The 27,899-nt window shown below is 49.6% G+C and overlaps 1 protein-coding gene across 1 annotated transcript in view; it reads right to left on the bottom strand.

Annotated features, from left to right (window-relative positions):
- Positions 1–27,899, bottom strand: part of LOC119442370 (furin-like protease 1, isoforms 1/1-X/2) — a 184,004-nt gene that overhangs the window by 29,099 nt on the left and 127,006 nt on the right. Inside the window, 3 exon segments of the mRNA XM_037707224.2 lie at positions 206–294; positions 2,281–2,357; positions 2,815–2,943. Coding sequence (XP_037563152.1) covers positions 206–294; positions 2,281–2,357; positions 2,815–2,943 — 295 coding nt within the window.

The raw sequence follows: 27,899 nt of genomic DNA on the forward strand, positions 1-27,899 counted from the left end.
GGCACTGAAGGATAGCTTACAAGCCTTGAAGAGTTTAATGAAACTTATGCTTAGCCTACCGCACTTTGTTGCGGTGGCATTCCTGGTCTCATCATGCGAGGGCAAACGCTCCTCGCCTCATACCACATACGCTCCATTCATTTAGGCCAGAATGCGCACAACACACGACATGTGTAGTATGCATCTATGTGATAAGTATACGTACCTCCGATGCCCGCACCGAAAGCCACGCCAACCGCGCATATTGAATTGTTCTTCACGGCCGCCACTTCACCCGCGCAGCGCGTGCCGTGCCTGCAAGGAAGGGAAAAGAGACGACTCAGCTAACACTGAATTCGCTCCTACGGTAGACAGTTGTTTGCAGAACATATTGCTTCTCTGTCTTTCCAGAGATGAAAAGTTAAATCAAACAACCCTCAGATTCCCCTAACTCCCTCAAAAAAAAAAAAAAAGAAAAAAGAAGCTCACATGCACGATACCTTTGGGCTCGTTGCCACAATGCACAAGTGAACTGATGTTACAGGCGACGGCCGTTTATATTTAGGCCTGCGCCCAGGCTCTGCGTTGCTCACATGACTATACCATTAATGGATGCTGTGATCAGCATTTGGTAAATGCAGCATGCACTACAGGCAGCGTCAGAAGGCGTTGGCTCTTATCGCATACTGGTACAGCGCCAAGTCTTCGTATAATAGACTTCGATGCTTGACCTCATCGACAATACGACTCGACATCGAAGCCTATATACCGCTCCCATGATAACACACACACACATGCGCACGCGCAGTTGACTTTTGACATTCGAAGGTACTCACTGAGGTGGGCTTCTCCTTACACGGACTCTTTCTGCGGGGAAGCCATTTTGACGAATGCGGTCTGAGTAACGCACGCATGCTCTGCAAACTTTTGAGGCGCGTCGCGTGTAATGTGCTTATTCTGACATCTTTTAACACTTTTGCGAGGCAGAGTTTGTCTAACAGTAGAGCAGGCATGTCAACGTGTAACTCACAGAACGTTTCTTCCCCGTGGTGTGCGCCCAATAGTATATTTGCTGCGCCAGTAACACTTCGAGAAACGAGAGCGTCAAAACCATTTCACGAAACCGCGAATTTATATGAAAACAAGCCTAAGTCCACAGCTTCCACGGTGCACGCCCAATTTTCCCCAGTGTGCTCCACTACGGCAATTGCGCTTAAATTGGCCTAAGAAATACGACGTCATTCTGCGTGAACGTCACTTGGATCTCGCCCTAACGTCTCATTTATCCCAAAATAGGTGGTAAGAAAACGAGCAATAGCACCCGTATACAATTAACCACCGTCTGTCCCACTTGCGGATGTTCTCCCCGCAATGAAAATGAAGAGCCCATGGAAACTGAAGGCTATATCTACCCACGCCTTGTTCAACTATACCGCAATAATTAGATATCGCGCTTTGCCGCCCGTACCGGTATCGGCATTCTAGATCGCAAATGACTTAAACATGGCCCTCGCACCGCACCCTTCTCACCTACCATCCGGGAGGCAAATATGGCCACCCCGATGTGCATCTATTATCGTTGCGCTAATTTTTTCTCCTCCCTCCTCATCAACCTCGAGGTCATCCCCTTTGGTAACAAACAAGTCTGTACTACTAATGCGACTAGCACGGAACCAATGAGACTTAAGACATCTGATCACAACATGGGCGTACGCGTGCGACAGCACTGTCATGAAACATCCGAGTTCCATAAGGGTATTGCTAGCAGCGCGCTTTTAAGGAACCCCAAATTCCGGGACCTCATCTCCAAACATAGACGACCCTAAGCTGAGATAGCGGCGTCGAGCGAAGAATGATGGAAGCAGCAAAAACGCGACAGACAAGAGCGAAGACAGATAGAGACAACAAGTTGGAAAAAAAAGAAAAAGAAAAAAAAAGAACAATGCAGGAAGGCTATCGGATGCACCACGAACGTCATGACGTGACCACCGACGAAGGCGAAAGCGAAAACAATTTACGTGGCCTGTCGTGGCACGCGGTGAAAGAAGGAGGGGGGGGGGGGGGGGGGGGCGAAAGCACGCCACACGAATGGGCCGCGGGACGGCGGTTCGTTGATCGGCCGCACGCAAACCCCCAAACGAGAGGCGGGGTCGGAGGGCCACACAGGAAATACATTCGCGACGTTAACTACAAAGACACAGACACGAGAAGAGAGGGAGGGGGGAGCAGGAGATGATTGACTTCGTGAGCCGACCGCGGGCGGCGAGCTCCCGCAGTGCCCACGTGCAAGAATGCACTCACCGGTTCGAGTCGACCAGGTCGTATCTCGGCTGAGGATCAGGATCGTGGTTGTTCATGTCCCAGCTGGCCTGGGGATCCTGGAAACGAACCACCACGCGATTCAAGTACGAGAAACGAACACATCGACAGCTCACGTGAGCGCGAGCAAGCCCTGTGTGTAGTCGCACAGAGATTGATTGGCAGAGAGAACAGAAAAAAGAATGACAGGGGCCGGCGTAAACAGGCGCAGACTATGGCTTTGACGATGTTACGACTGCCTTGTCCTTCGCAAGAAGCACAGTGGAAAAAGCCAGACGACAGCGCGAGCTGACTACATTCACAGCCCAAAAGAACGGATTCTTTAAGGTTTCCTTTAAACAGCTTCTTAGAGTAAACCGCAATTGCTAAAATGAACTATAGTAAACGATTTTTCTTTATTATTAGAAACAGCAGTACCTGTAAACAACATCTGCACTCTTTCGAAGCCGCGGCTAATGTGAAAAAGCATCATCGCCGAATGGCCTCGACCAACGCCACCAACTTTGGTATACTCACGTAGTTCTCGACCAAGTCCGGGTGGTCCTTTTCGAGGCCATCGTCCAATATGGTAACTACCACGCCGCGCCCCGTGATGTTTTTCTTCCACACATTCTGCACGTTCATGTCCAACGACTTGCCGCGGTTCTGCGCAGACAAAAAAAAAAAAAAAAAAAAAAAAAAAAAAAGCGCGGGTTAAGCTAATAACCAAGAGGAACACACATTATTCGCACAGTATGCAAAGCACAAGTGCTAGTGAGACTAGCAAAGTCGCCTGTGATGCGGCTGCTTGAGAGTAGCTCGTTCGCGTGCGAAAACAAATGAGCGAAGTGGTACAGCAGGCTAAGCATTCCCGGATATACTGAGATTACAAGGCATATTGGCACGGGTGTTTTCTTGCTCAGCACGTTATAATTTGAGAGTACACCCTTGCAATTTTTTAACAATATCACGCGAGCGTCGACCGGACGGCGTGTCTGGACACCTCGCTGACGTGAGTCACAGTAGCGGAGATCTTGACAACGTGGTGATTCTTACGCGCACCAAAACGTTGAGTTCACGAACGCCTTTGCAATTCGCTCTCGTCGGAAGGCAGCAGCAGGAATCTAGACCAAAGCTTTGCGCTCAGCAGCAGAACACGTTATAGCCGCTGAGCCACATTAGCCGGGTACAGACGGTGAAGAGTGGTGGTAGCACGAATCCACTGAGGTGCTGAAGCGGGAATGAAAGATACTATTCGTTTGACCTGGATGATACACTGGTGTCTGAATATAGTCGATGGAGATAATGAGGCGAGAGAAAAGAACGGACTACGTTCCAAGCAGCCAACACTAATTTGACTGTAATGTACACCCGTGAGAAAAAGTATACGGACCAGGGGTTGCGCGATAAAGCCAATTTTTTTCTCTGCCTGTGAACGCAACTTGAAATTGAAGACTGCAGGCCAAACTTGGCACTGCGAACTTTTCAGTGTATCCTTCAACTCCAGCTTATGCTTGCTAATTACGAAGAAATGCAGTTTTTTCGGCGACCCTGTGGTCCGTATACTTTTGCTCACGGGTGTACATGCGTGTGTTTTGCCCGAAACGACGTAGTGTGTGCGAGTGAGGTGCGATAACTATAAGGGGTGATCGACGTTTCAACAGAGCTTTTAACTCATATCGGTATGTCTAAATTCATTATATTTGGGACGGTGGGAGTTGAATAATAGGCGCAAGCCATGGTGGCCAAGATTGCGTTTTTTTTTCTCCCCCCATCCCCCCCCCCACACACGCACGCACACACACACACGAACACACACACACACACACACACACACACACACACACACACACGCACACACGCACACACACACACGCACACACACACGCACGCACACACACACACACGCGCACACACACACACACACACACACACACACACACACACACACACACACACACACACACACACACACACGCCATGTGCCATATAACTACTCCACTCAGTAATGAAATATATTTAATGGGGACCCATATGAATTGAAATGATATTACATGAGTGCGATAGGCCGGGCTTAAGCCTAAGCTATGGGCAAGGCAACACTATTTTAGCTAATTTAAGATATCTTGGCTCCCAATCCGAGCGCACCGCACGTTAACGTGTATCGCGAGAGGAAAGAAGCTCGTAATCATACATTTAAATCGAAAGCGCCACAATATTTCTACAAACAGAACACACCGCTGTTCCACTAGGACGTTCTTTATATTAATTATAACGTCATAACGGGTGCTTCCAACAAATTTATAAGGAAGCGGATGTGGCTGTGAAGAACTCCAGCAGTTAAAATTTTACTTAACAGCGCGCTACCCAGCGCCGCTGTAACCGGACTAGCAATCTAGATAACCCGAAATACATTCCGAACTACGTATAACATTGATGAATTTGAGCGGGAAGGATTATTACGAATACGCCAAACTTCATTTCTCAACGAGGCTACCACAAAAAGCGGCTTTCTTCTCACGCCGCCAGTAGCTGCAGCTTCCGTGAAAACAGGGAAAAGACGTGCACTGCTTCGGAGCACAGTGGCGAAGCCCAACCCGCAAGTTCTCACGATCGAATGGGCTTAGACTAGTTATCGCGGTAGCAACAGCATATAAAGCGGACTACAAAGGAACATGGCAGCCGCGATTACCACTTTTATTTCTGCTTCCTCTGCTTCGTTAAAAACCTAAATCGCAAAGAGAGAAACGCATGCCTTTCCCCAAGGAACGCTTCGAACACAACGAAGAGCGCAAGATCGATATCGCGAAAGCACACGCACAAAGGACCAGCGGACAAATAAGCGGAACGTCTTGGTTCATCAGACGAGACACCCACCAGTTCTCGGAAGGGTGAACCAGGAGACGGAGAGAGAAAACACGGACGCCAGCTGCAGATCGTGGCCAGGGAAAGCGCAGTGGCATGCGCGAGGGCGGGCGACGCCAAGCGAATCGAGGGGAAAACGCAGTAAAGGGACTCGCGAATATCGCGCCAATCTTTTCCTATCTCTCTCCGTTTCTCAGATGCGCGCACGTATGCGTATACAAAGAAGAAGTTGGCACGGCGCTTTGGCGATGCCCGCGCATGTGTACATACTAACACATCGGGCCGTCCGGCAGCGGCTGCAGGCATCGTGAAATCGACTTCGACGTCGGGCACGCGGCGAGAGAGACCATTCCTTTTTTTTTTTTTTTTTTTCATGTTGTACCAGATAAACAGATCACGCGTTTCGCGCCATGGCCCCGCACACATCCGGCACACGTGGGCACCGGACGGTGGAGTAAGAAGAAGAAAGGAAGTTAAGCAAAGCCAGAACACGAAGTGCGCGTGACCCAGGAAAGAAGCGTAGCACAGAGGTAAGCGTATGCGTGATATAACGCAGAAGGACGGGAAGTCGCGGAGGAAGAAATTGTAGGAGAGCCGGCTCGCTATGGCTCCCGTGCGCTCGTTGAATGGCAAAAAGATAAAATGAAGCGAAATTCCGATCGGCATCGACCGAGAAGATACATTGGCATGCAGCAACCCCAAACCATCCAACGCCAACCGCGCCACCCCCTTTCCGCCACTCCTCCCTTGCCACTGCCACAGCCTCCTGCTCGTTACTTCGGCCAATTCCTGTTTGCCTTGCTTATTCTGCGCCTGATAACGACACGCACGAACAAGACAGCGCCATCTTCCCCCTCCCATATCCTAAACTCACTATTAGCCAGCGCACAACCCGAGCAGTGCATGCTGAATTCGTTTCGCTTATGTCGTTTTCTCTCTCCCCCCCCCTCCCCTTTCTTCCAAACGGCATTGCGGTTCTTGTTTACATCGCAATCGTTCGCAGAGATCCCCCCCCCCCCCCCCCCCCCTCTCGATTTCCTCGCGGAACGCTTGGGTTCTATTTCCTTTTTGCGGTGTGCAACTTGGTTTTCTATTTTTGATCTCGCTTTTGGGCTGCGAGACGGACGAGGAGGGTCGAGAGAAGAGAAACGCAGGCGCTTCGCGTAATCGAACGACCGCGGCGGCGAGCGCGGTATTTCCAAGTGCAAGCGCGAACGCCCGTGTATACGATGGAAGAGAATTGCCGGATGGACGGCTAGCACAGAATAGGAAACACAGGAATTCGATGGAGAAAAAAATATACATATATAACGAAAAAAACAGCACAAGTACAAGGAATTCGGCGAGTAAGAAATGATCGAGTTTCATTTGCGCCGCGCTCCGCACCGACTTCAAAGAACATGACCAGCTTCCGCAGCTGCGCTCGGACAGCGTCGTGCAAAAGTTGTAGCTTGTCAAATATGATTCGCATCGGTGCGCCAAATCTGCACGGAACGTTGGATGGGGGAGGAAGAGAGAAATAGAAAATTTCGACGCTACAGATGGACAGAACAGAAATATGAAACTGAAGATGGGCGTATATATGGTACACATTCTGCAAGTCCGCACGACACACAACACCGTAAAGGAGGCTCCTCAGAAACACGGCGGTTTCGCTATATACGTATACTGAATTATAGAGCGCCGCATAAACAACTTTTTCTTTATTTTGTTAATGTTTCGTTTATGAGCCATTCAGTGCATGAATGCAGTGAAACTGCATGAGAGCGACGTATTTGAGTTGGCTGTGATTGGTGATGGTTCCAAAGCATTGCCGATAATGGGCTCTGTTTACACACCCGGGACACGTAAATAAATTTAAAAAAATATTGCCTAGCACCCTAATGGAGTAAGTGAGAACTGCTTAGGGTGAGTAACGCCGATAAATGTGCGTGTTAAAGCACGGAAAATATCACCACAGCCTCCACTCTGTCAATTATGAGAATAATTCACAGCAACTATTGTTTCGTAAGACGACGGAGGCCTTGCAGTTCAACAAGTAATCATGCAGGGCGTCCAGGCTCGCGACGGGTGTGCCACGCGACCAGTAAAGCGGCTCAAACTGTTATGCGGTTAAAGACACTATACGTCCGGTTTGGCCCTTGGCACGAAGCCCTGCCAGCCACCTTTGCCTTCACTCAAAACGCAAGGTGAAAGATCTGACAGCCATGATCATCATTCAGCTCTTTTCGACCTCCTCCATATATATTGCTTTCATGAATTACGAGAAAGCGTTGGATTCAGTATATATAGAGATATAGGTCAGCGTGGCAAGGAAGGTTAACATGTGTCACACGCGTAGGAACGATGCAAATTAGGGTTGTCCGTCGTCCAGGAGGAACTCCTATTTGCTAAACGTGATCACGACGCCAACGTAAAGGTAGTATTATGCCGCGACGTCGGCGTTAGTGTTGTTTGTTCCCGACTACTGGTGTTCGAAATGTTTCGTGTCCTTCACAATGAATGATCCTCAATCATCTGAAACAAAGCCTCGACCATCATCAACTGCAGCTCAAGGACGCGGATCGCGTGGGAAATAGCGCAGTGCAGTCGGCGAGAGCGTCGAAGAAAGGAAAACGCGGTGAAAAATCGGTCGTACACATTTAAAACTTCGTACAGACGTGAAACCAACCACGCCCACCGTATATACGACGCCGATGTATCACACAGTGCGCGGGATACAGCAAAAACAATACGCTCCATTAGCAAAAATGCGCAGTCGGCAGCGAGAGCAATGCAATGGGCTAATTACTCTCACGGCACGAACCCGGCCCGGGGTGTCAGTGGGTCAGATTGATCATGAAGGTGCAGATGAACTAAGTTCCTTTCGTCTTCTTTTTTTTTATCCAATGTAAACGAAAAGGGCACACGTACACTACGAAACAACTTTTGGCGCTCGACAATCGCGGCGGCATGGTGCAGGCACTGCCAGCAAGACCGCCGACAAGCATTGCGCAGCATCACCCAAGTTTGTACTATACGTACAAGCGCACGCGTATATAGAAATAGTGCACGTGTGCGTTGCTAGAAGGTGTGCGCTGCCTGAGCTGTGTTGTGTTGTTAGAACAAAAGAAGTGTGAGGAAGCACTAATTTATGGCAGACAGGGATATGAATTCGCTTCGAACTCTCGCTAAACTTGCTCGAGAAAGAGAGAGAGAGAGAAAAAAAAAGTTCATTAGCGGGCAGAAGATTAACTTCCCCAAACCTCACTACGTCATCTCGGTGGGCTAGCCGGTACAATCTGTTAGTATAGCATGACTGCCTGCGCATATAAGCACGCATTTTGCTGTCCTTTATAGTAAACGGTTACCTAATCTTACGTTGCCGTTATGACGCCCCAAGTTGTTAATGTGGGAATGTCAAGGTGATGTCGCCGCGCTTCTTCTGCCCCACCATGCCTACACTGTCGGCAAAAGCCGTCTGTCTGTTTTTTCACAAATGTAACCGACAAATATATCTAAGTGAATATTTTCGTTTAACTCCATGCTGCGCAACACTGATCGATTCCCGTTCTTGGAGATAAAAGTCTGAGGCACTGAACAGCAATATTTATGTCTCGGAACGGGTTAACAATAGTGCTGTTTTGATTTCGGAAGGAAAACGGAAAGAAAAAACTAACGACCAAGTATTGGAAGCAAAATATGACGTTACTATGCTCTGCAGTATACGGTGCAGCTGATCGCGACCGTTGCAATGAGAAGTATAATCAGGGCATGTTCCTACATCCGTGAGTATACATTACGCGAGCACATTAACGTATACCGTCATCTGCGTTTTGGACTCCAAAACATGGCAAGATATTTCAGTACCGCCGGGTAGGGCTGTACCAGAATGTATTGCGAAAACAAAGCTTTCGAGAGAGTAACGAGGTTACACAGCGTCGTTTGACGCTGGAGGTCGCTCTCGCGGTTTATTATATACGCTTCCACAATGGCCAGGAATGGAGAAACTCGACCCGTTCGTATTTCCGAGAGTCGCGCGTGTCGGTCGCCGCCAAGGCAGGAATGGCTCGCGCGCTCCTATCGATTGCTGCCTGTCACGCTAAGGGTTGCACACAAAGAACGGTATCTCGTAACAGAAATGAAAGGTCGGCAGCGGCACAATCAGAGCAGGACGTCAACGCACGGAGGGTAGCATCGGAACTAAAGCAGGCAGCACACATCACCCATCAGAGAGTTTCGTTCAGTTTAATGTACACTACGCTTTATAAACAGCGTCGTAAAACAGCACGGGCAGAGGAGAAAACGCGCAAGCAGTATGCGAGCCGGAAATAAGTTTCGCGTCTTTTAAACTCCATAACTACGCCGCAAGAACACCCTGTTTTCCGCCACTGTCACCAGCGCGCGCTCTCCCTATAGTCACATTGTCGACTACCTGGAAGTCATACACACGGGCGCAATGAAGAAGTCAACGGGCATTTCTTTTCACATATACGTTTGCTGCGAACTCGACGCATTCTTAAGGTATCTGTGTGGGCCTACAAACGCAGCACGCGTACTCTTAGCTGCTCAGGGTCACAAAAACACAGGGCGAAGTCTATACAACTACACCCTCGACGCGGAGAAGACACCAGGATACGTCTCTGCTCTCACCGCCGAGCAACAGAGAAAGCTTGTCGTGAGGCCCAATTATCGAGCTCGCGCCTTCGCTTCACCGCAGCGGCATTAATATCTCACCGCCGCCTGCAGCTGTCCACGGTCCCTGGTGCTGCCAGAGAATAGAGCAGAGAAGAACGGCTCTCCACGTGTCTCAAGCCGAGGCAAAAAAAAGCGAAGTTCGGAGAGTGCCACCGAGCATGCAGTAACATCCTCGCCGGGGCAAACCGGGCGTGGACTGCCGGCGGCGCCAGCTGGCACAGACCGCAGCTCGGCACCGATATCGGCGAGAGAGAGAGTAAAGGGGGGACGATGCCGCCCCACCGAGCCATAGGCGCCGCGGCCAGGCGAGGAGAAAGAGATCGGCAGTTAGGTTCGAGCCCAAGATCCCGACCAGCCTCGTGAGTATACGCGTGCGTGGACAAGCCCGGAGCGTCTGAGGCGGACGGATCGCGGTTGTGGGGAAAAAAGGGCAGCGAGAGGACGAGGATCAAGCGCGCTATATGCGCACAAATGGAACGGGCGATCGACGCATTTCACTTTTCCCCAAACGTTGCGAGCGGTACAGAAGCCGAAGGGGTCTAAATGTTAAGGAATTAAAGCAGTTATTCGTACCGGTTTGCGTTATATGCGAGCTAGCTCAAATTTATCATATTTCTCTAGTGATCCAAGTACAGATCTACAGGTAAAGAAATTCGGCGTCCAAAAAGAAATTAGAAAGAAATTATTTCGCCCAGTATTGAGAGGTTCTGTACAGCGAAATGTCGATAGGGTATACACACGCACTGCTTCCAACACGCAAAGTGGGTAAATGTAAGGGGGAGAAAATATACAAACCACCATTCCCGCTTCGCTAAAAAAGAAAAGTGATTTTAGTGGAGGCTTCAGCGAAATATGTTGAATGTGCTGGAATACGAGGGATACTTGCCGCGAAGCGATAATCCGCACCTGTATTCACACAGCTTTTTGTTTGTAAGTGCTGTTTGCCAGTGACAGACCGCCTTCGCTGACAATGTGTCCGACATCACGATTGGCCGGCAGCTGCCCTTACGAATAGATTGAACGTAATAACTTTTTGTGAATGCGGGCCAAGATGTACACTAATAATGTTGTGCGACACGGGCTAATGCACCACAGCCTGGGGAAAAGCCTTTCGCTGGCGCTTCCATAAACATTCCCGAAGTAAATGCGCACAGCCCTATAGCTAGAAAAGAAAACGAACCACTTCGGTTCATATAGTTCTTTTCGGCGCTGACTCTATCAGCTCTTTATCACAACAAATCGTAGCAAGGAAAAACACTTAGTTATTAAGGAGTTATGAAGCGCTCGTTGTGTGTTCTCTCCCTTCGGCTTTGTTGTCTGGCTTTATAACGGTAAATTTTCTACATGAACCAAAAACCAACTTGCTCAGTTCAATCTCCTCATAAAAGAGACATTGTTTTCCAATATACCTGTTTAATAAAATAGAAACAAACAAACAACCAACCGTATATTTCGCAAATATTTTTTCCTTTAATTATTTTTTCTTTTTTTACCATCCGACCCGCCAAGTGGCCGATTCCGGCGACAGCGGGTGCGCGGCTTCGTGCAAGTTAATGACGAAAGGCACAGAATCGAAAACTAAGAAATTACGAACTACAGTGCCAAATAAGCTGGCATCGTTATTCGCTGTGGCTCCGCACCTACAGATCACAGTAGAATACAGACAATGATTATGCTTGCAGGTTGACACGAGAATACACAAGAATGAAAAAAAAAAAAAAAAAGGCGGCATGACAAAGACACGTTCTCGTGTGCCCACGTTAATGGGGTTACCGTAATGATCACGTCGCGCCTGCACTATAGCCGGACGGCTTTCGAGCGCATACAAGGAGGCATGCAAGTACAAAGTGAGTGCCCGGCCACTCCGCTGATGCCGACGTCGGAGACCCCTGGATTCGCCTCTCCCCTTCCCCGCTCACCTGCCCACGAGAGCGGAGGGAAGAAGAGAGTTCGCGCTAGTGGGCCAGCCAGCCGGCCCGCGGGTTTGGGCCGACGCGGCGGGCGCGTGCCAAGAGCTCGGGGCGCCCCATGGCAGCTGAGTGATGGCAGACAAGCACGCTATCCGCTCCTTCGCCGCGCTAACGCGCACCCGTCACCGAATATCCCTCCTTCGTCGCCAAACAAAGACGGCCCCTATCGAGCTCTTCATTCGAGGGTCCACGCACACCCCTAGGAAACATGGGGGCCCGAAAAAGGCTTTCCCCCATCCCGTCCAGTCCATTCCCGCTCATACGTGCGTGAAAGCGTGCGCGCTTATACACGCCCTTCGAGAGCGGCGAAGGTGTCCGCAGCCAGGAACGAAAAAAAAAAAAGAAAAGAAAAAAAGAACACCATAGGGTATAAAAATTCACCGGAGAAAGATTGCTATATATGGTAATCGCGTAATCGAGTAACAGCCGAGTAACTTAAGCAGCGAGGTCATATTGTCACGTGGTGTAGTGACAGTAGCAAAATTGTGAATGACGAAACTAACTCTTTATTGGGCGAACCTGTGCCCAGAAAAACAGGCTATACATTCAAAGGTACAACGATAGCGGCGAGCGAAGTCGACGATCGACGAAAATCTGATCAGCGGTTCAGGCGCTTCACTTTTATACTTGAGTCATCGACGGTTCCAGAGTAATCGCTGGTGCCTCGCGTGTCTTTCAGGAAGTACTGCACAATTCGCGTCGCCTATACAGTCAGATTACGCAAAGTCCGGTGACAAGAGACAGCGGACAGAACCATCGATAACACTCGAGAAACTTCCGATACATGCAGGCGCGTCCTGCGCTGAGCGATAACATTTGTTAACCGGTGAAAAAGCGGTCACCCGAGAAAGATAAACAAGTACACGTGCCTATATTTAGAGGACAGCACGGAATGTGGGACACAAATCGACAGGCTTCCCACAAGCGATGAGCTCATAACGCCTGTCTCTTCTTCAGCGTTCTGCATCGCACAGTCATGTTCACTTTCCGAACTTGCCATTCTCGCGTATAAATAAACACGAAATTCGAGAACATAGAACAACGTAACCTAACAGAACATCTCAGCAAAGAACAGCAGGAAACGTGGCAGGACGGAAGAAAAAAAGAGCTGGAAAGAACGAAAGTGGAATACAGAAAATTTCATTCAGCCAAAAGCAGTATTATGTGTTCGAAGCCCTAATCCGGTTACAGAGTTTGTTAACCGATATCTGATACATAACCGAACGGGAGCGAAGAAATCTAAAAAATCGCAGAAAGGCATTACACGACAAAATACACGCTATATACACAAATACACTGCCGTTTTCGGTTTTCAGCCTGGATCAGCCGAGTCCAACGGTAAGAGGTAAACGACTTTTATTTTCTGCGAGAACAAGAATCTCGATTGCGTCATAACGTTCGCGATAGCTACTTCCGCTTTGTAACATTTTTCAAGCATTTACTTTCAAAAGCGCTTTAGATATTTTTATTGAACATGTGACAGCCAGCGCACCGCTGGACTGTCCATAACTAATTAGGAAGATTCAGTTTGATCATCTATTCTTGGCACCACGTTATATTACACACTAAAAACAGTTTGCACCCTTTGGGTCGTATCTTGTTCTCAAACAATGATCGTCATCTGTCTTCTCCGCATTTCCTCTCTTTAAAGCTGTAAGCCCGGTATTTCCTAAAGCCCCTTTGGGTATTTCCTAGTCACGAAAGGCTTCCGCGTTATCAGCGTGACACAGCATTCTCGGCAGGAAAGTGGCGAGCGCGGAGTTTTCAAGAAAGAAAACGAAAGCAAGGCAGATGACGGTTATTGTTTGGGGACAAGATGCAACCCAAAGGGTGTACATTTTTTTAGAGTTCATATGTCACATCCATGAGGACTACATTATGTAACCAGCCTGAAGACGGCCATTTAGGACTCGGAAGGATCTACGCTTTTACGGTCAGAGTAACCTCGAAGGCGGCAAGGAAGAGTTTGTCTTAATCCTATAATTGCTTCCTGCGTGTGAAATAAATCTTTAAAAATCATTCGACCGGCTGTCCTTTCCTTGCATGCACAAAGCTTAGGCGATTTACGACGGAAGCAAAACAACAAACGTATATAAAGAATGAATGAAGCAATGAGTGGTGCTTGTGAACTCGCGTGGTGATAGCTGAGTGTTTATGAACAGCGAAGCTGTTTAGGCCAGCCGTAATTTGTGGTTCGTACCAAGAAACTATCATAATCAACAATGAAGAAATAAATAAAAGAAAGTAAACTTTCTTGCCGATTCGGGATTCGAAACCGCGTACTCGAAACCGCACGCGCTCGTGCCAATGCTCTGCGAGGTGAAGAAGAGGTTTTGCACGCTATGCTCGGGAGAGAGATAAAGAAAATGAGAGCGCGCGAGAGAGACACGCATTCACGGAGCGGGTCTGCTGAAACGCGTTGTCGGCATTACAACGCGGTGTCGGTGTTGCAAGCTGCGATATGCAACGCGCAGTGACGGCCTTAAATCCGAGAGAGAGAGGGATAGAGAGACGCGCATTCACGGAGCGGGTCTGCTGGAACGCGTTGTCGGCACTGCAACGCGGTGGAACGCGGTGCCGGCATTTCGGCCAGCTTCGCTGTGTCTTGAGCTTTGCGCGGCCTAGTGCAAGCTTTCGCCTTTTTCTTATTAACAGTTTTTACACGCGCACTGAGTTGCCATTGCTTTGCGCTCATCGCCTTCACATTACGAAAGCGCTGGTGATGACATGGAGGAACTGGTGATGACTACCACATGAGAATCCTAGGCATAGGTCCTCGACATTCATGATTATCGAAGAGCCCGGAACTAGGTGAAAAGGTAAAAGCCGAAATGACGATTGCAAAAAAAAAAGTGTCAAGAAATATGTAAATCTAGGTTTTTGGCAAGTTTGTCACATCGGGGTTCAGTATGCGTCACGCGTACGTGCAGTGCTTCGACAGTCATGAGTTCCTCTTCGTTGGTACGCGACGTATTTCCTATCACAATGTCAAGGATGTCATTTCCCAGAATCTAGAGTTTCCAAGTTCGCTCCCGGCTGACAGGTCTCAAATTTACTTGGTTAAATCGACGCGCGCGCGCACCCCCCCCCCCCCACACACACACACACACACAAACACACGCACGCACGCACGCACTACCAATACGCATGATGCACCTGTACAATCAAGAATCAAGGCAGATGAGCGAAGCGGGCTTCTCCGCAAAAGTACCTCCACTGCGGAAAAGCCAACTATGGCGCAATATTTTTGTGGGGCTACGTTCATATGTAAGTACGCACGCACGCATGCACGCACGCACGGATGCACGCACGCACGGATGCACGCACGCACGGATAGCCTTTTAAGACCAGTTGCAAGAACAGTATACAGTAGTGGTATTCCCTGTAGACCTCTATCGGGGATGTCACTTTCAGCGGACGCTGATTGGCTATCTAAGCCAGCGGGCAGAACGCCCGTCGCTCCTCCAGGTCGCGTCGCGCCAGATGCCACGCTATGCAAAAGTGAAAGTATTCCAGAAAAGTGATCAACCGCGAATACGGCCCCAGGCTGTCGCCTGAAAAGAAGCGATGGAGAGAGTCTTTTTTTCAGCTAAGCTATTAGTAAGAAGTAGTCTACATTCAAGGAATCAAGATAGCGAGGCCAGCAGAGGAAACGGAGAGGGCGACAATATACGCGCCTGCTTGACAAATGCGCTCAGTGAGAACTGGCATAGCTGTTCCCACGACGCAGCCTCCAGAGTGCCACGCGAGCGTTGAAGAAAAGAGGAACGACCCGTCGTCAGGAGAGCATGCTTGGCGCTCGGGACGAGATAATGAAGCAGCGCTATTGAATAAGCAGGCGACGACGCAGCTGACTCAGTGCGACAGTACAAAGAAGAAAGTTTTAGAAAGAAAAAACGAAATGCGACCGAGACCATTCGCAAAACTAGCCGTACGTATATAGAAGGGCGTGCCTGAAGACAATATGGCGCTATTCGAAGAACGGCGCCGTCTGCTGCTTTGATAGAGCGGGGAGGCGTTAAGTTTCTACCGCTATATGTTTCCTTTCTTTTTTTTTCTCAACTTTTCGTTCTCTCTTTCAAATGCGGACACCCCTGCGCCATAATAGCGGCTGCCCCACAGTAAATGGAAGAAGCAGTCTCCATGTAGAAATAGAGACGGCCCGTACAAAATGAAAGAAGGCGAAGTAAAATTGCCGCAGAAGCAATGGAAAGAGAATGCATATGAAAGGCGCGACCGCCTTTCTACTATATATAACAAACATCGCGAGGAAGAGACTAAAAGGAGAAAGGAGGGCATGCTTCATCTGACTTTCTGGGCGGAGAAGGGGTCGTTTTGTCGCCCCGCGTGGTCTGATAAGGACACAACCACATGCTGCCATTTAGATGAATACCCTGCGCACGTTATTATGCTATGGCGGCGTGTAGCCACATGCGCAGGAAAAAAAAAGTTCTCCGTACAGAACACGCGGGAACAGCTCCGCAGTGGTGAAGTGACTCATGCACGAGACGCAACACGCAATGAGCATATTAACAAGGATAATAAGAGAGTGTACGCCCTTCAAGCGCGAAAGGCGCCGCACGAGGCTAATGCAGCGAGCGGGGGAAGTGGAGCGGGCGCTTGATAAAACAGACGGCTGCAGAAGGATACGCGTGGCTCTTTTTTTTTTTCGGTCAATTTCTGCCTCTAAAACAAGGTGTAGCCGACGCCCCCCCCACCCCCTTCCCCCCGTGCAAAGAACATACACGTGATTTTTGGTTAAGTAGATTGCCGAAGGGTTCATGCGGCAGTGCTAAAGGCAACACCTCGATGGACGTTGTCGATCTGCACACTTACGCCCCGGCTCCGCCTGTGTTTTCAACAAGGCCCTGAAGCAAGAAGCACTCATCCTCAAATCATATCAGGAGAACAGAAGGCTGTTCCGATATATCACCGCGCAACTGACCAGACGACAAGGCACACGTATCAGGCAAGAACGAACGAATACTGCATTAACGCCAGCCAAAGCATTTTGTATGGGGGACCGCTAACGGATTACCCATGCCAATCGCAAGCACTGTAACGGGCGCCGTAACACCACATACGTGTTTTAATGCGAAGCAGTCTTGGCGAGTTCAACCCAGTTTTCTGTAACGACTATCTCTGGCCGACTACCTAGCCGTTTTTCATGGGCTGACCCCGAAGATAGTGCAGACTAAAATGTAGGCCAATCCCGGAGGTGCTGCATCCTAAAAATGTGGACCGTTCCCGTGGGTATAGAATGTGCCGCTGGGTATGTGGCGCTGTTCAATGAACCTCTTTCACGGCAACTTGGGTCGCTGCAGTATCACAACAACAACGAACAGAATGCTCTGCCCTCCGCATCAATTCGCAGCACATTGCAAGAGCGTTAACCGTTCGCTGTAGAACGGTTATATGATTCATAACAATCATACATTCTCTACGAAACAAAGCACGTTTCGCCTGCTTAAATTGAAAAAAAAAAAAAAAAATGCGGACTCCCCGACCGCCATTACTCCCCTTCAAAACCAAGTTCACACTACCCCATCTGCCGAGTGGCCTAACTTGGGTCACATCCATATCGAGGATCAACTGTACCTGGTCACTTACACATCGAAACGGCAATGATGCGAGCGGGCAGCGAGCCTCTGAACAGTGGGGCTTGATCCCTTATACTAACGTATACCAATTATTTTTTATCTCTCGCTCGGCAAGCTACACAGCGATTTTATTTACGCGAGAAGTGGTTCTAAGCGCTCGCGTGTCAAGGGCACGAATGAGTCAATGCAGCGCAGTTACCTCCGCGGTTAGTAGCCTTCACGGAGCAGACAACAATGCGTCAGGCTGACAAGACGTCATCCCCTCGCGTAGCGCCGATGTGCGCTGACGCGTATCACGCCGTCTTCCGGCGACGAGTGCGAGGAGCAGAAAACATTTTGACAGCGCCGGCAATAACCAACGAGGGGGCCCCTCATCCTTTCCCATCGGACGAGCATTTGCCGTGCACAGAACAGCCATCGACTGGCGCGGCCGCGAAATCACGCGATCCGGAAACCATGCAACATACGCTTGCCATGCAAGGAACCAAATTAAGGTATAACCGTCTCCTACGCATGCGCAGGAGGTCGGGTCAAGTGCGTCATCCGGGGCGCTTCCGTCACGATGACGGAGGCTCTTTCTTGCCACACGAGCAACAGCCGACGTGGCTGCAGGAGCGCCTACTTTTTCCCCATAAAAGGACAAAGCGGTTACGCTTTGAATGACGGCTTCACGACGCGCAAAGACCCAACGTATTAAAGAGATGTCACTATTTCTCTATACTGCTTACGGATTCATTTTCACCGCTCATCGTTGCAACGGTGGATGTCAAAAAACATTACGACTACGCATATTCGCAATACATTCGTCTTGAAACGGCGATACAGAAACGGCGATCACTGTAATTTATGTGTACGTTGGCAGCATCATGCGCTATACATACAGATAAAAAAAAAAAAAAAAAAACAGGCACTTGCATTGAAAAAAGAGTCATGATTGCAGTCAGTATGCCCTGCGATGAATTCGCGAAATGTAACAATTTAGAAGAATTAACGACGAAAGTAATAAAAAAAAACGCCATTATGAAAATGTCACACGCATGCGTTTCCAACCATGTGTCTTTTCTGGGTCGGCGGCACCTGCGTCCCACGCAGAACGTCACGAGCGCTGCAGTTACTCGGAACTCTATCTCTTAATTACGTCACTCGCAACTGCGTTCCTCGTAAATAAAAAAAAAGAAAAAAAAAAGAAACAAGGACTCATTAACTTCAAGTCTGCGCTGAACGTCGGAGCGAGACGCGAATCGCCTAATGAGGTCGTCAAAGAAGCAAGTCGAGCGCGAGTTCCAATCAAATTCCTTCCAGCTTCTGCGCAAATGACCACTTCGAGCGGGCTATTATTATTCCTATAGTATAATACTACAGGAGCGGGCCCCGAAGAACAAAACCGACTACGTCGGATCGATGCCCCCAGAACACAGTGCGCGATTTGCCGTTACAGCGCTCGTCGTCAACTCATTCGACAAAACGAACGACGTGTCGTTCGCGTGCGCGCGCCAGGGAACAGCGCCGATATGTCAGGCACCCCCGAAGGCGCGCTAATCTCGCGCGTCTTCTTCGACCACGGCCCGAACCACGCGCCGCCATCCCGCGTGTATTTATACATACATGGTCTGCCGGCACAAATACGGCGTGCGTATCGCGGAAGCGACGGAACCCCGGTGCGCAAGAAGACCAAATTAAAAAAATAATAATAATAAAGAAGGGCGGGCCAGCGACGACCACCACCAACCAAGGCGGTGGGCGTTGAACGGAAGGTTTGGAAGAGGGAGGGCAGGAGGCACCCGAGCCGGGCAGCTGTCCGTAATAGGGTTAGTATCGATTCCGCATTTCACCGCGGCGTGCACTCACACGCGCGTAAGTTTGACCTCATTTATGGCCCGCGCCGACCGTACAAACAGAGGCGGGAAACGTCTGTCCTACGACTATGGCGACGGTGTCCGGACCCTCCCTATCTCTTATGTACAGCACGCGCAAGCGGAGCAATATATATAAAAACACAATCGGGGGGGGGGGGGGGGGGACAGCGTGGACGAAGGAGAAAGAAGCAAGGAAGCGTACGCGAAAGCAAGCGCATATTTCAGCGCCGGTACACACACACACACACACACACACACACACACACACACACACACACACACACACACACACACACACACACACACACACACACACACACACACACACACACACACACACACACACACACACACACACACACACACACACACACACACACACACACACACACACACACACACACACACACACACACGCACACGCACGCACACACGCACACAGCCTCCACCCCACTGCGGTGACTCGCATTTGCGCGCGCGAGGAGAGGCGGCTCTTGCGGGATTCTCGTCACGCGTCATGTGTGCTCGTTCGGCCGAGCGAGTGGACGGAGCGCTGGACAACGCTCCCGAGCTACGACTCAAGTTTTTGTGCCGAATGGCTGGATGCCTGCCTGCCATCCAGCGAAAGCGCAAGCAGCGATCGTGATGACAGGCTTGTTTGGGGAATAAGGATTTAAAAAAAAAAAAAATGAAGCACACGCAAGATAAGTTTCCCAAGAAAGGAAAGAGCTCGAGCTCACTCCCCAGAAGTTTGTTGACAAAGGAGGGTTCACGCAGACAATCTGGAGACAACCCCGTGCCTTCACTCGTTTTTTAGAAGAAAAAAAAAAAGAAACATTATATAGTAATGAAATCATTAGAAAAACTGAGCACGGGCACTCAGAGTGCTATCGCTGAATGGGCACCACTTTCAATGCATTTCGAAAGGTTTGGTTTGATATTTTTTTGTTAAAGCCCTACAGCTTTTAAGCATTATAGGCGTGCGCGGAGACAGTCTTTCGCTGTCAGGATACGCCAACACTGCGGGTGTAAAGTGATCACTCCAACAATCAACAACCTTAAGCAGAACCCCTCTACCTGTACACGGCTGGTGAACGTGCTGGACAATACATCAATTTCGGAAGCGATCGGTGTCGCCAGGCGAAGCAGTTCATTTAGAAAGCTGCTGCGTTACTTACCTACCTATAGCCAGTCGCTTCAATGAAAGACAATGGCAGGCAGCGGAAAGTCAGTTCTATATACACACGACTCGCGCGACGAGATAGGAACTCTTTTACCAAGACAGAGAGAGGGAACGCGGGGTCGTGCGGAGTTCGTTGACTGCGCCGCACGCATCGCCTTCCCTCGAAGAGAAGAAAAAAAAAAATTCATTTGCTCCACCCAGACAAGTAAATAAACAAGCTAGCGGTACAGACAGCGCCCGAGACAACCCCCCCTGTAGCCGTCTTACTACTCGCACGCGGCTACAACGCAAGGACGAGCCCGTTAGCCCCTTCGTCAACCCTGCATCTCGGCCCCGTGTTTGCTTCCTTCCGGAGCCCGACCAAGTGACGCGCTGGCGGAGCCTGTTCGCTCTTGCAACGACAACACAAGCTGGGGAACTCGCGCTCGTGGGATTCCCCGTTTGCAGCAAGAAGCTCGGCACGAAATGAAGACGCCGGTGCCACCCCTTTCCTCCTCTCCTGTCCAAGATGAAGGCTTTCTTTCTGACTCGCGCAGTTTCTCGACGTACGTCCCCTTTTCGGTATTCTTTCCCTCCCGCGGCTTTTCTAAGCGAACAGCAACGGCGGTTTCTCCCGTTCCTGGCGCTATATTTACTCGTCTGTGGGATAGAACACTTTCCAAAATTTCCTTTGTCAGTTTCACCACGAGTCCCACAGGGCACCCCTTCGGTGGCGTCACCTTGAAATGCGCTCAGTCAGTCCCCTGGTCGTGACGGACGCTTAGCGAGCTTATTAATAAACCATTCGCAATGACGCGCACTGTCGACGTCTGCAAAATCACGTGTAAGCTACACTTCAAGATAGAGGACAATGCGATATCCACGCTAAGCGGTGTTTAGCACTTGTCAAGGTGCGTCGTCACGTTGTATGTTGTCGCATGCGACCTCTGGCATCGCCACATGCTGCTCGTTGGCGCACTGAGAGGAACAGTTTGTTCAAATAGTTGCCGTTTACTACGTCAAGATGACCGTGAAAGCTGGCTACTACGGGGTGCAACGCATCGGCCGTGCAGAAAAATCCACAGACACCATTCGCATCTCTGTCGGCCTATAGGAATTAATGAAACAGCAAAGTGACCATAGCGAGCATGTTCGATAGCTGCCGAAACGAACCAGTTTCATTTTTACTGAAAAAAAAGGAAAAAGATAGCCCCAGCCTTTTTTTTTTTTTTTCGGTCAACTTACCGTGTTGAAGACTTTTTGCTTGGCTTTGGCTGAATGTGCAAGTGGGTAGTCATATGATTTGAAGGAGCTTCCGTGTACGACACCAAAGTCCTCGTGTCGAACAGACATCTTGACGGACAATGCGCTTCCAAATGTTCCTGGACTGAATGCTGAATCCTTGAAGCCTTGATTTGGCGTGGCAGTACAGGCCACGCTCAGCATTACGCAAGAAAACAACAATTCTGCTCATTTCCGCACGCGCAGTGTAGCCAAATTCATTTCCAGAGTAGCTAGGCCGTTTGCGTTTACTAGTTCTAAAGGACATTCCAACGTGACGTGCGCTGTAGTTCAGCCGCTTCAAAGTTAGTTTAATCTGACATGTAAAGAGTCTGTTCTTCAGTCTTCAGGGCGTCAACACATTCGGCTGTGCGGCACAGCTACATATCACACAGCTATGACAGTCACCCGAAGACTGCCCGTTTGCGATCAAAGTTGCGAAGACACGCCCATGGCATCCCAGCTACACGTTAGGATTATAATACACAACGTGTCTCTCCAGCATCGCGAAGTCGCAAAGGCGGCACAGAGCGATGGTTTCTAACTTGGGTGCCGCTGCTCTTCAGCGTCTGGTTTGGCCGTGGCCGTGAGAGAGAGAGAGAGAGAGAGAGAAGGCTTCAAGGCGGCGACAAACGCTCGTGGGGCCCCGGGCGCTACAGGGTTCTCCCCGTCGCGGCATCAAAACGTCCGGAGCGTGTTCGAGCAGCAGCAGAGCTGGCTGCGAAGCCCAGCCGCTACGCCATCCGAAACGATGCGGCCCCTTCTGCCCCCCTTCCTTGCAGTCATCTCTCCAGTTCATCCTCTCCACTGCCGCCCTCACTCTGCGTCACTGTTATGTATACCAGACGTATCCCACCCTTCTCGTGTTCCCCCTCCCTCCCTCCGTTGTTTTAACGCCGCACGAGGAAGGAATACGTGAGGCCCTGGGCTCCTTCCGCACCGGGACCAAGGAGGGGCCTCATCCGTTTTCACTGCACCGCAAGCCACCCGGCGCCTGCGTCTTCCAAGATATTCTTCAACGGGCAGTTACTTCCCGAATTTCAAAGCCTGTTGTTCGTGACATGGGCGTTACCATATACCAAAAATCCCCTCTTCGAGCAGTTTCGGACACATCACGAGAAATCTTCGCAGTCCCTCGTTCGGTGAATCTACCTTCGTCAGGGATCGATCGATACACTGACTGATACTCTTGGTCATTAAAGCCAAGATGACCGCGAAGTTGTGAAACTTCAGTTTCGCTTTTTATAACGTCCAGTAAACATACATAAAAAGGCAACCCCTGTGGTGCTTCGGTGAGGTGCCCAGGTGAAGTCCATTGTTGAACTCCTCAATAAGTACAGCGGCAAGCCGTGTCACATATCATGGCTTTCCGGTGCGCAGGGGTCCCTATTGAAAGCCTTCCAGTCGTTGGAAACGTTACGACTGAGCTCTGGATTCCGGCAATGCAGAGTTTTTGTAGCGCGGACAATGAAACCGCGACACAACGAGCTTGCGCACTGTTGAGCGTTAAAGTCTGCTCCGGTTCGAAGGCTTTCGCTTCATTATTTGCTCCGAACGATCGATCAAACCTTGCGATACATTATGAACGAATGATCAACGCGTTCGACCTTAGAATATCAAATGTGTGACGAACATACGCATACAGCTTTTAACCATGGTGCAATGACAGATAATGTACGTCACAGCGAATGGTAAGAAATCTCTCGCTGCCCATCACCCCTCGGGTCCTCCCCCCCACTATTCTCAATTTTCTCCTTCCACGCCATTTCTAACAACGAAGACTTCCGCTCCCTTGTCGCATTACGTTTCAATCTCTCGCTTCTTGAAAATTTTACTCGCAGGCGCCTTTGTGAGAGCCGTGTTCGCCGCGGGCGCTGAGAAAAAAAAAAAAAAGCCTTAGCGGTGCCTTGTGCAGGGCTCAAGCTACACCGGAAAGACCGCGCCACTAGTGAGACCTCTTTATCTTCTTTACTTCGAGCTCCTTCCATTTGCTGCTCCATTGTGCCTCGGGCACCATTCCGCCGTCACCGGTCGCGGATATGGCACTTTTCTTTTTCGGCTCCGAGCGTATATGTATCTGCATGCTTCTCAGAATTTGAAGGATTATAATGTAGCTTTCTTTTTTCACTTTGGGAAAATGTTGTATTGTCTATACCTAAATAATCTAGATAGGGTGTGTTAAATGTAGCAAGTCGTTCCCATTTCGAATAACCTTAAGCTATAGACACCACTATACACGTCACAAGTACACAGAGCTTCCAAGTCCGCGGCGCTTGCGAGGTGTTAGTAAAGTTGCAAATATTATAGCAGCAGCTAGCACAATATGAAGACGCGCGCGGAGAGACAAACCAAACCTGGCCTTCGCCTGCAGCGCATGGTTCAGATATCGCCAGTGGTTGTCACCAGACGTTGTTGAAAATATCGAAAAATCACACTGCTAGAGCTATGTTGCCAAAGCAACGGTGCGCACACCAATGTCTCACAGTCTGCACAAGTTTCCTGACCTTCAATCAGTTCTTATAACAGTGGTGGTATATATAGAGAAAACATCTCGACGCACGAGCGTCCTCAGGGAAACGCGCGTGACATATAATGTCTTCGGTTAGCCCACTCGCGCCAGCCAGCTCGCATAGTGAAAATGTATAAGCGACTGCAGGGACTTAACGCCTGATCTGAACACGCATTATGGCTGCAGCAACCAGCGAGGCTGCATGTCACGTAACGTCGCATCGTATACTAATTGGACAAAGCACAACGACCTTGACCGCGACAAAATTTAGGTCGGGCCTGCATGTAACGATTACTTCGACGCGTTAGCTCAGCTGCGCATGCTCACTACTATGAGAAAGAGATTCGGTAAGATATGCCCGTAGGGCTGTAACTCGCCTTGCCGTCTTAAGGCTAATATTAGAAGCCGACCGGATATAGGGGAACGCGGTGACCTTACGTTGGCAGCGTTCTTGCGCGTGTATATGACATGTGACATGCCCCGATTTAGCGAAATGCTCGAGGGCAGGGAATAAATAATGAGGGACATGTGTACCCACGACGACCGGTGTCCTCCTACGCCCCTACCCCGTTAGCGAGAGTAAAATTTGTATTTTATAGGCGCTGGGTGGTAACGCGCTGCGTATACCCGTAAGGTCCGTTCCGGAAAACGGCTTACGTATAAGCAGGTGATGTAAGAGGCACGCGGACAAAAAAAAAAAAAAAAGTGACTACAATGGGGGAAAATCAAGGACTCCGCGGGATGCTCTGGCTCCGCTTACCGCGAGAGGCGAAGACAGGTCCGGTCACCCGAGAGGTGAGCGACGACGCTCTTACAAAACGACCCCGCGGCATTACGCCGAGGCACCGCGTGATCGAGCAGTCACGTTGCAAGCTACATAGCCAACGCGACGGCGTGTAAAGGAAAGGGCACGGACCACGGCGGAGCGTTGGAATAAAAATAAATGGAACGATACACAAAATATCAAAGTTATCGATCGAGGCTGCGACAGACACAACCTCGTGCGGGTTTTCAACAGATGCGAGTACACCCTTTAGAACCTGCGGCTTGTCCCTATAGAGCGCCGGATCCACGTCGCTGTCTACATCTGTCAATCACGGCGTTGTCGTCCGTGTAACAGAATTACGAGACTGGCAGGGATATACCTGCAGTTTCGTATAGAGGCTGCAATTCCGCGATTTGTGAGAGACGGCGAGAACGCAACAGGACTTCGGGAGCGCGTTGGTTTCATCATCGCCCTCCTCAAAGCGCACGCGGTCTTTTTCAGCCAAGGCGACGGGCTTCAACGACCCGTAAAGGAAGTGCTTCGCAGCTGCAGGGAACAGCAGGATTAAGTGGGACGCCTTTACGCAAGCTACAGCTCCTATAACACTGCAGCAGTGCTGACAGTGCCAGCGTGAATAACGCGTTACGTGGCGCGTTTGTTTCGTAACGAGCGCAAAGCGAGCGCGAGTGAGCAAAGCGGAGACGCGGGAGTTTATCCCGCCTACCTTGGCAAGCATTTTCGAGCCAAGGCTGCTGCAGCGCGCAACAGCCTCCTTTTTCTCTCTTCTTTCTTGGCGGGCGGCAAAAAAATTAGGACCGCAAGTGTGAATCGCGGTCACGAAGGCAAAATTAAATCCCGCAAATATTTGCATACTCAAAGCATGTTTAAACTGCCATTGCGAGACAAAGACACTGACCGATGAAAAGAACCAGAAAGAATCCGAACTGAGAAGAATAATGCACAGTAATCGTCGGATGTTACCGTGCAGACCCCTATACGCTGGTGACCATAGTTTCTACCGCCCTTGGGCTAAGTTCAGGCACGTTAGTGGCAATGCTATTGCCCTAGAAGGAGGTGGAAAAAAGAGGAAAGGATCTCTCCGCAGCCTCCAGGGCTCACAATTGCAAGCTATATGCAGATCAAGACACTGCAATAGACACTGAGTGGCCTGAGAACTTCTGGCAAAGACTTCATGGCCCGAGGGAGTCTCAACCCACCGTTAGCATCAACTGTGTTTTAAATTAAACACCAATGAAAATTCGCCTTAACGAATTCTGCCTTTTTTCATCCCTATATGAGAAAGTAATGAAAACGAGGCGATTTGCACCAAGGCAAACGAAATGCGGTAGGGTTAGGACAGTGCGGTTAGGTTAGGAAATAAAGCGCAGTTTTTGTCTGAATTTACAAGGTCACTCGGCGCAGAACCGAAACTTTAGTTGGTCCGCGCATGGGATCCCTGCCAGATTCTGAGTACGGCCTCACAGTGTCCTGACCTGTCGGAGCACCCTGCTATCATAGGGAAGCCCTGCAACATGGTTCGGGGCCGAACCTCGACACTCAGGGTGACTTCAAAATGTTCAACGAAGACCGCAACACACACACACACACACACACACACACACACACACACACACACACACACACACACACACACACACACACACACACACACACACAATCGAATCTCGTTGATAAGATACTGCATAATACGTTTTTCGGGATAATACGTGTTTTTGTTCTTTTCCTGGACAATGTCTTATAGGAGCAATGTATTTCGGATAATACGATTTTCGGATGATACGTTTTGTATTCGGGTTTCTGTGAAGATCGTATCGACGAGATTCCACTGTATATAGCGCTATAATTGAATGATCAGCTGGAGCACAAAGTGACAGTTTCACACTGTGGCCTCTGCCTCTAAATATTGCTCCAAAGCAACTTATGTTTGAACACGGCAGCTCTCGACAACGATGAGCCGCTGTAACTGACAGCGCTGTCTTTTCTTGACGTGAGTCTGACGACGATAAAATGTCGCTTCCAACTATTAAGAAGAATAGCAAGCACCAATGCATTTCTTATTATTTTTTTTAACGATGAGAGATACGACCGCTACACAACGCGTGTGACGCTGAGCATCTTGAGAGTATCAAGTCCCACGAGAATAATATACTACAGGTGGAAGCGACAGAAGTGGAGCGGCGAGAAATATAAAATCGCGAAAAGATAGAAGGCGCGACGAAGCAAGCTGGGTGAAGTTTTCCCACGTAGTCTGATAGCCGGGCCCGCAAGGACAATAACGTTCCGCACGTGACCACATCAAAAGCTCGGCGGACGACAAATGATCTGCTTGAAGATACAAAGACCAAGCGCAGTTTAGTTTTGTCTTTTTTTTTCGTTCACTCCCTCCATTTTCTTTTTTTCGCCCTTGGGCAACAAAAAGACGGCGCACTCCACAGGAGCGTGACGAAAAAAAGAAATGCCGAAAGAAAACACAACTCCGAAGACAAGAACGGAGACTGCGGACATTGTGAGATGATGGGCCGCTCACGGAGCTCGGGAAATTTAATTAGAAACGGCTCTGAAGGAGGCAGTGGTGGGACGCTTCTTTTTTTACTTGTTTTTCAACTGAACGGCACAAACGAGTGGCGTGCAAAAATAATCAAAATGGAACGGGGGGGAAAGAGGCGGTCTGAAGTGGGGTGAGAGAAAGAGATAGGAACGATGCCATCGCGCAATAAAGAATGGACACCGGATGCCTCAAGCTTGCTTCTCTTAGCGCGTACCTCTCGAGAGCCCCTTTTTTTGGTGTGCTCAGTATACGCATGGTCGCACAGAGGGACGAAGAACTAGCGAGTACAACGATATTCATCTGCACTCCATTACTTTCAGGTTTACCGCAACACGTCGGAACATAACCGACGCGAAATGACAAAAAA

The sequence above is a fragment of the Dermacentor silvarum genome, chromosome 2 (genome assembly GCF_013339745.2).
Source record: "Dermacentor silvarum isolate Dsil-2018 chromosome 2, BIME_Dsil_1.4, whole genome shotgun sequence".
Taxonomy (NCBI): domain Eukaryota; kingdom Metazoa; phylum Arthropoda; class Arachnida; order Ixodida; family Ixodidae; genus Dermacentor; species Dermacentor silvarum.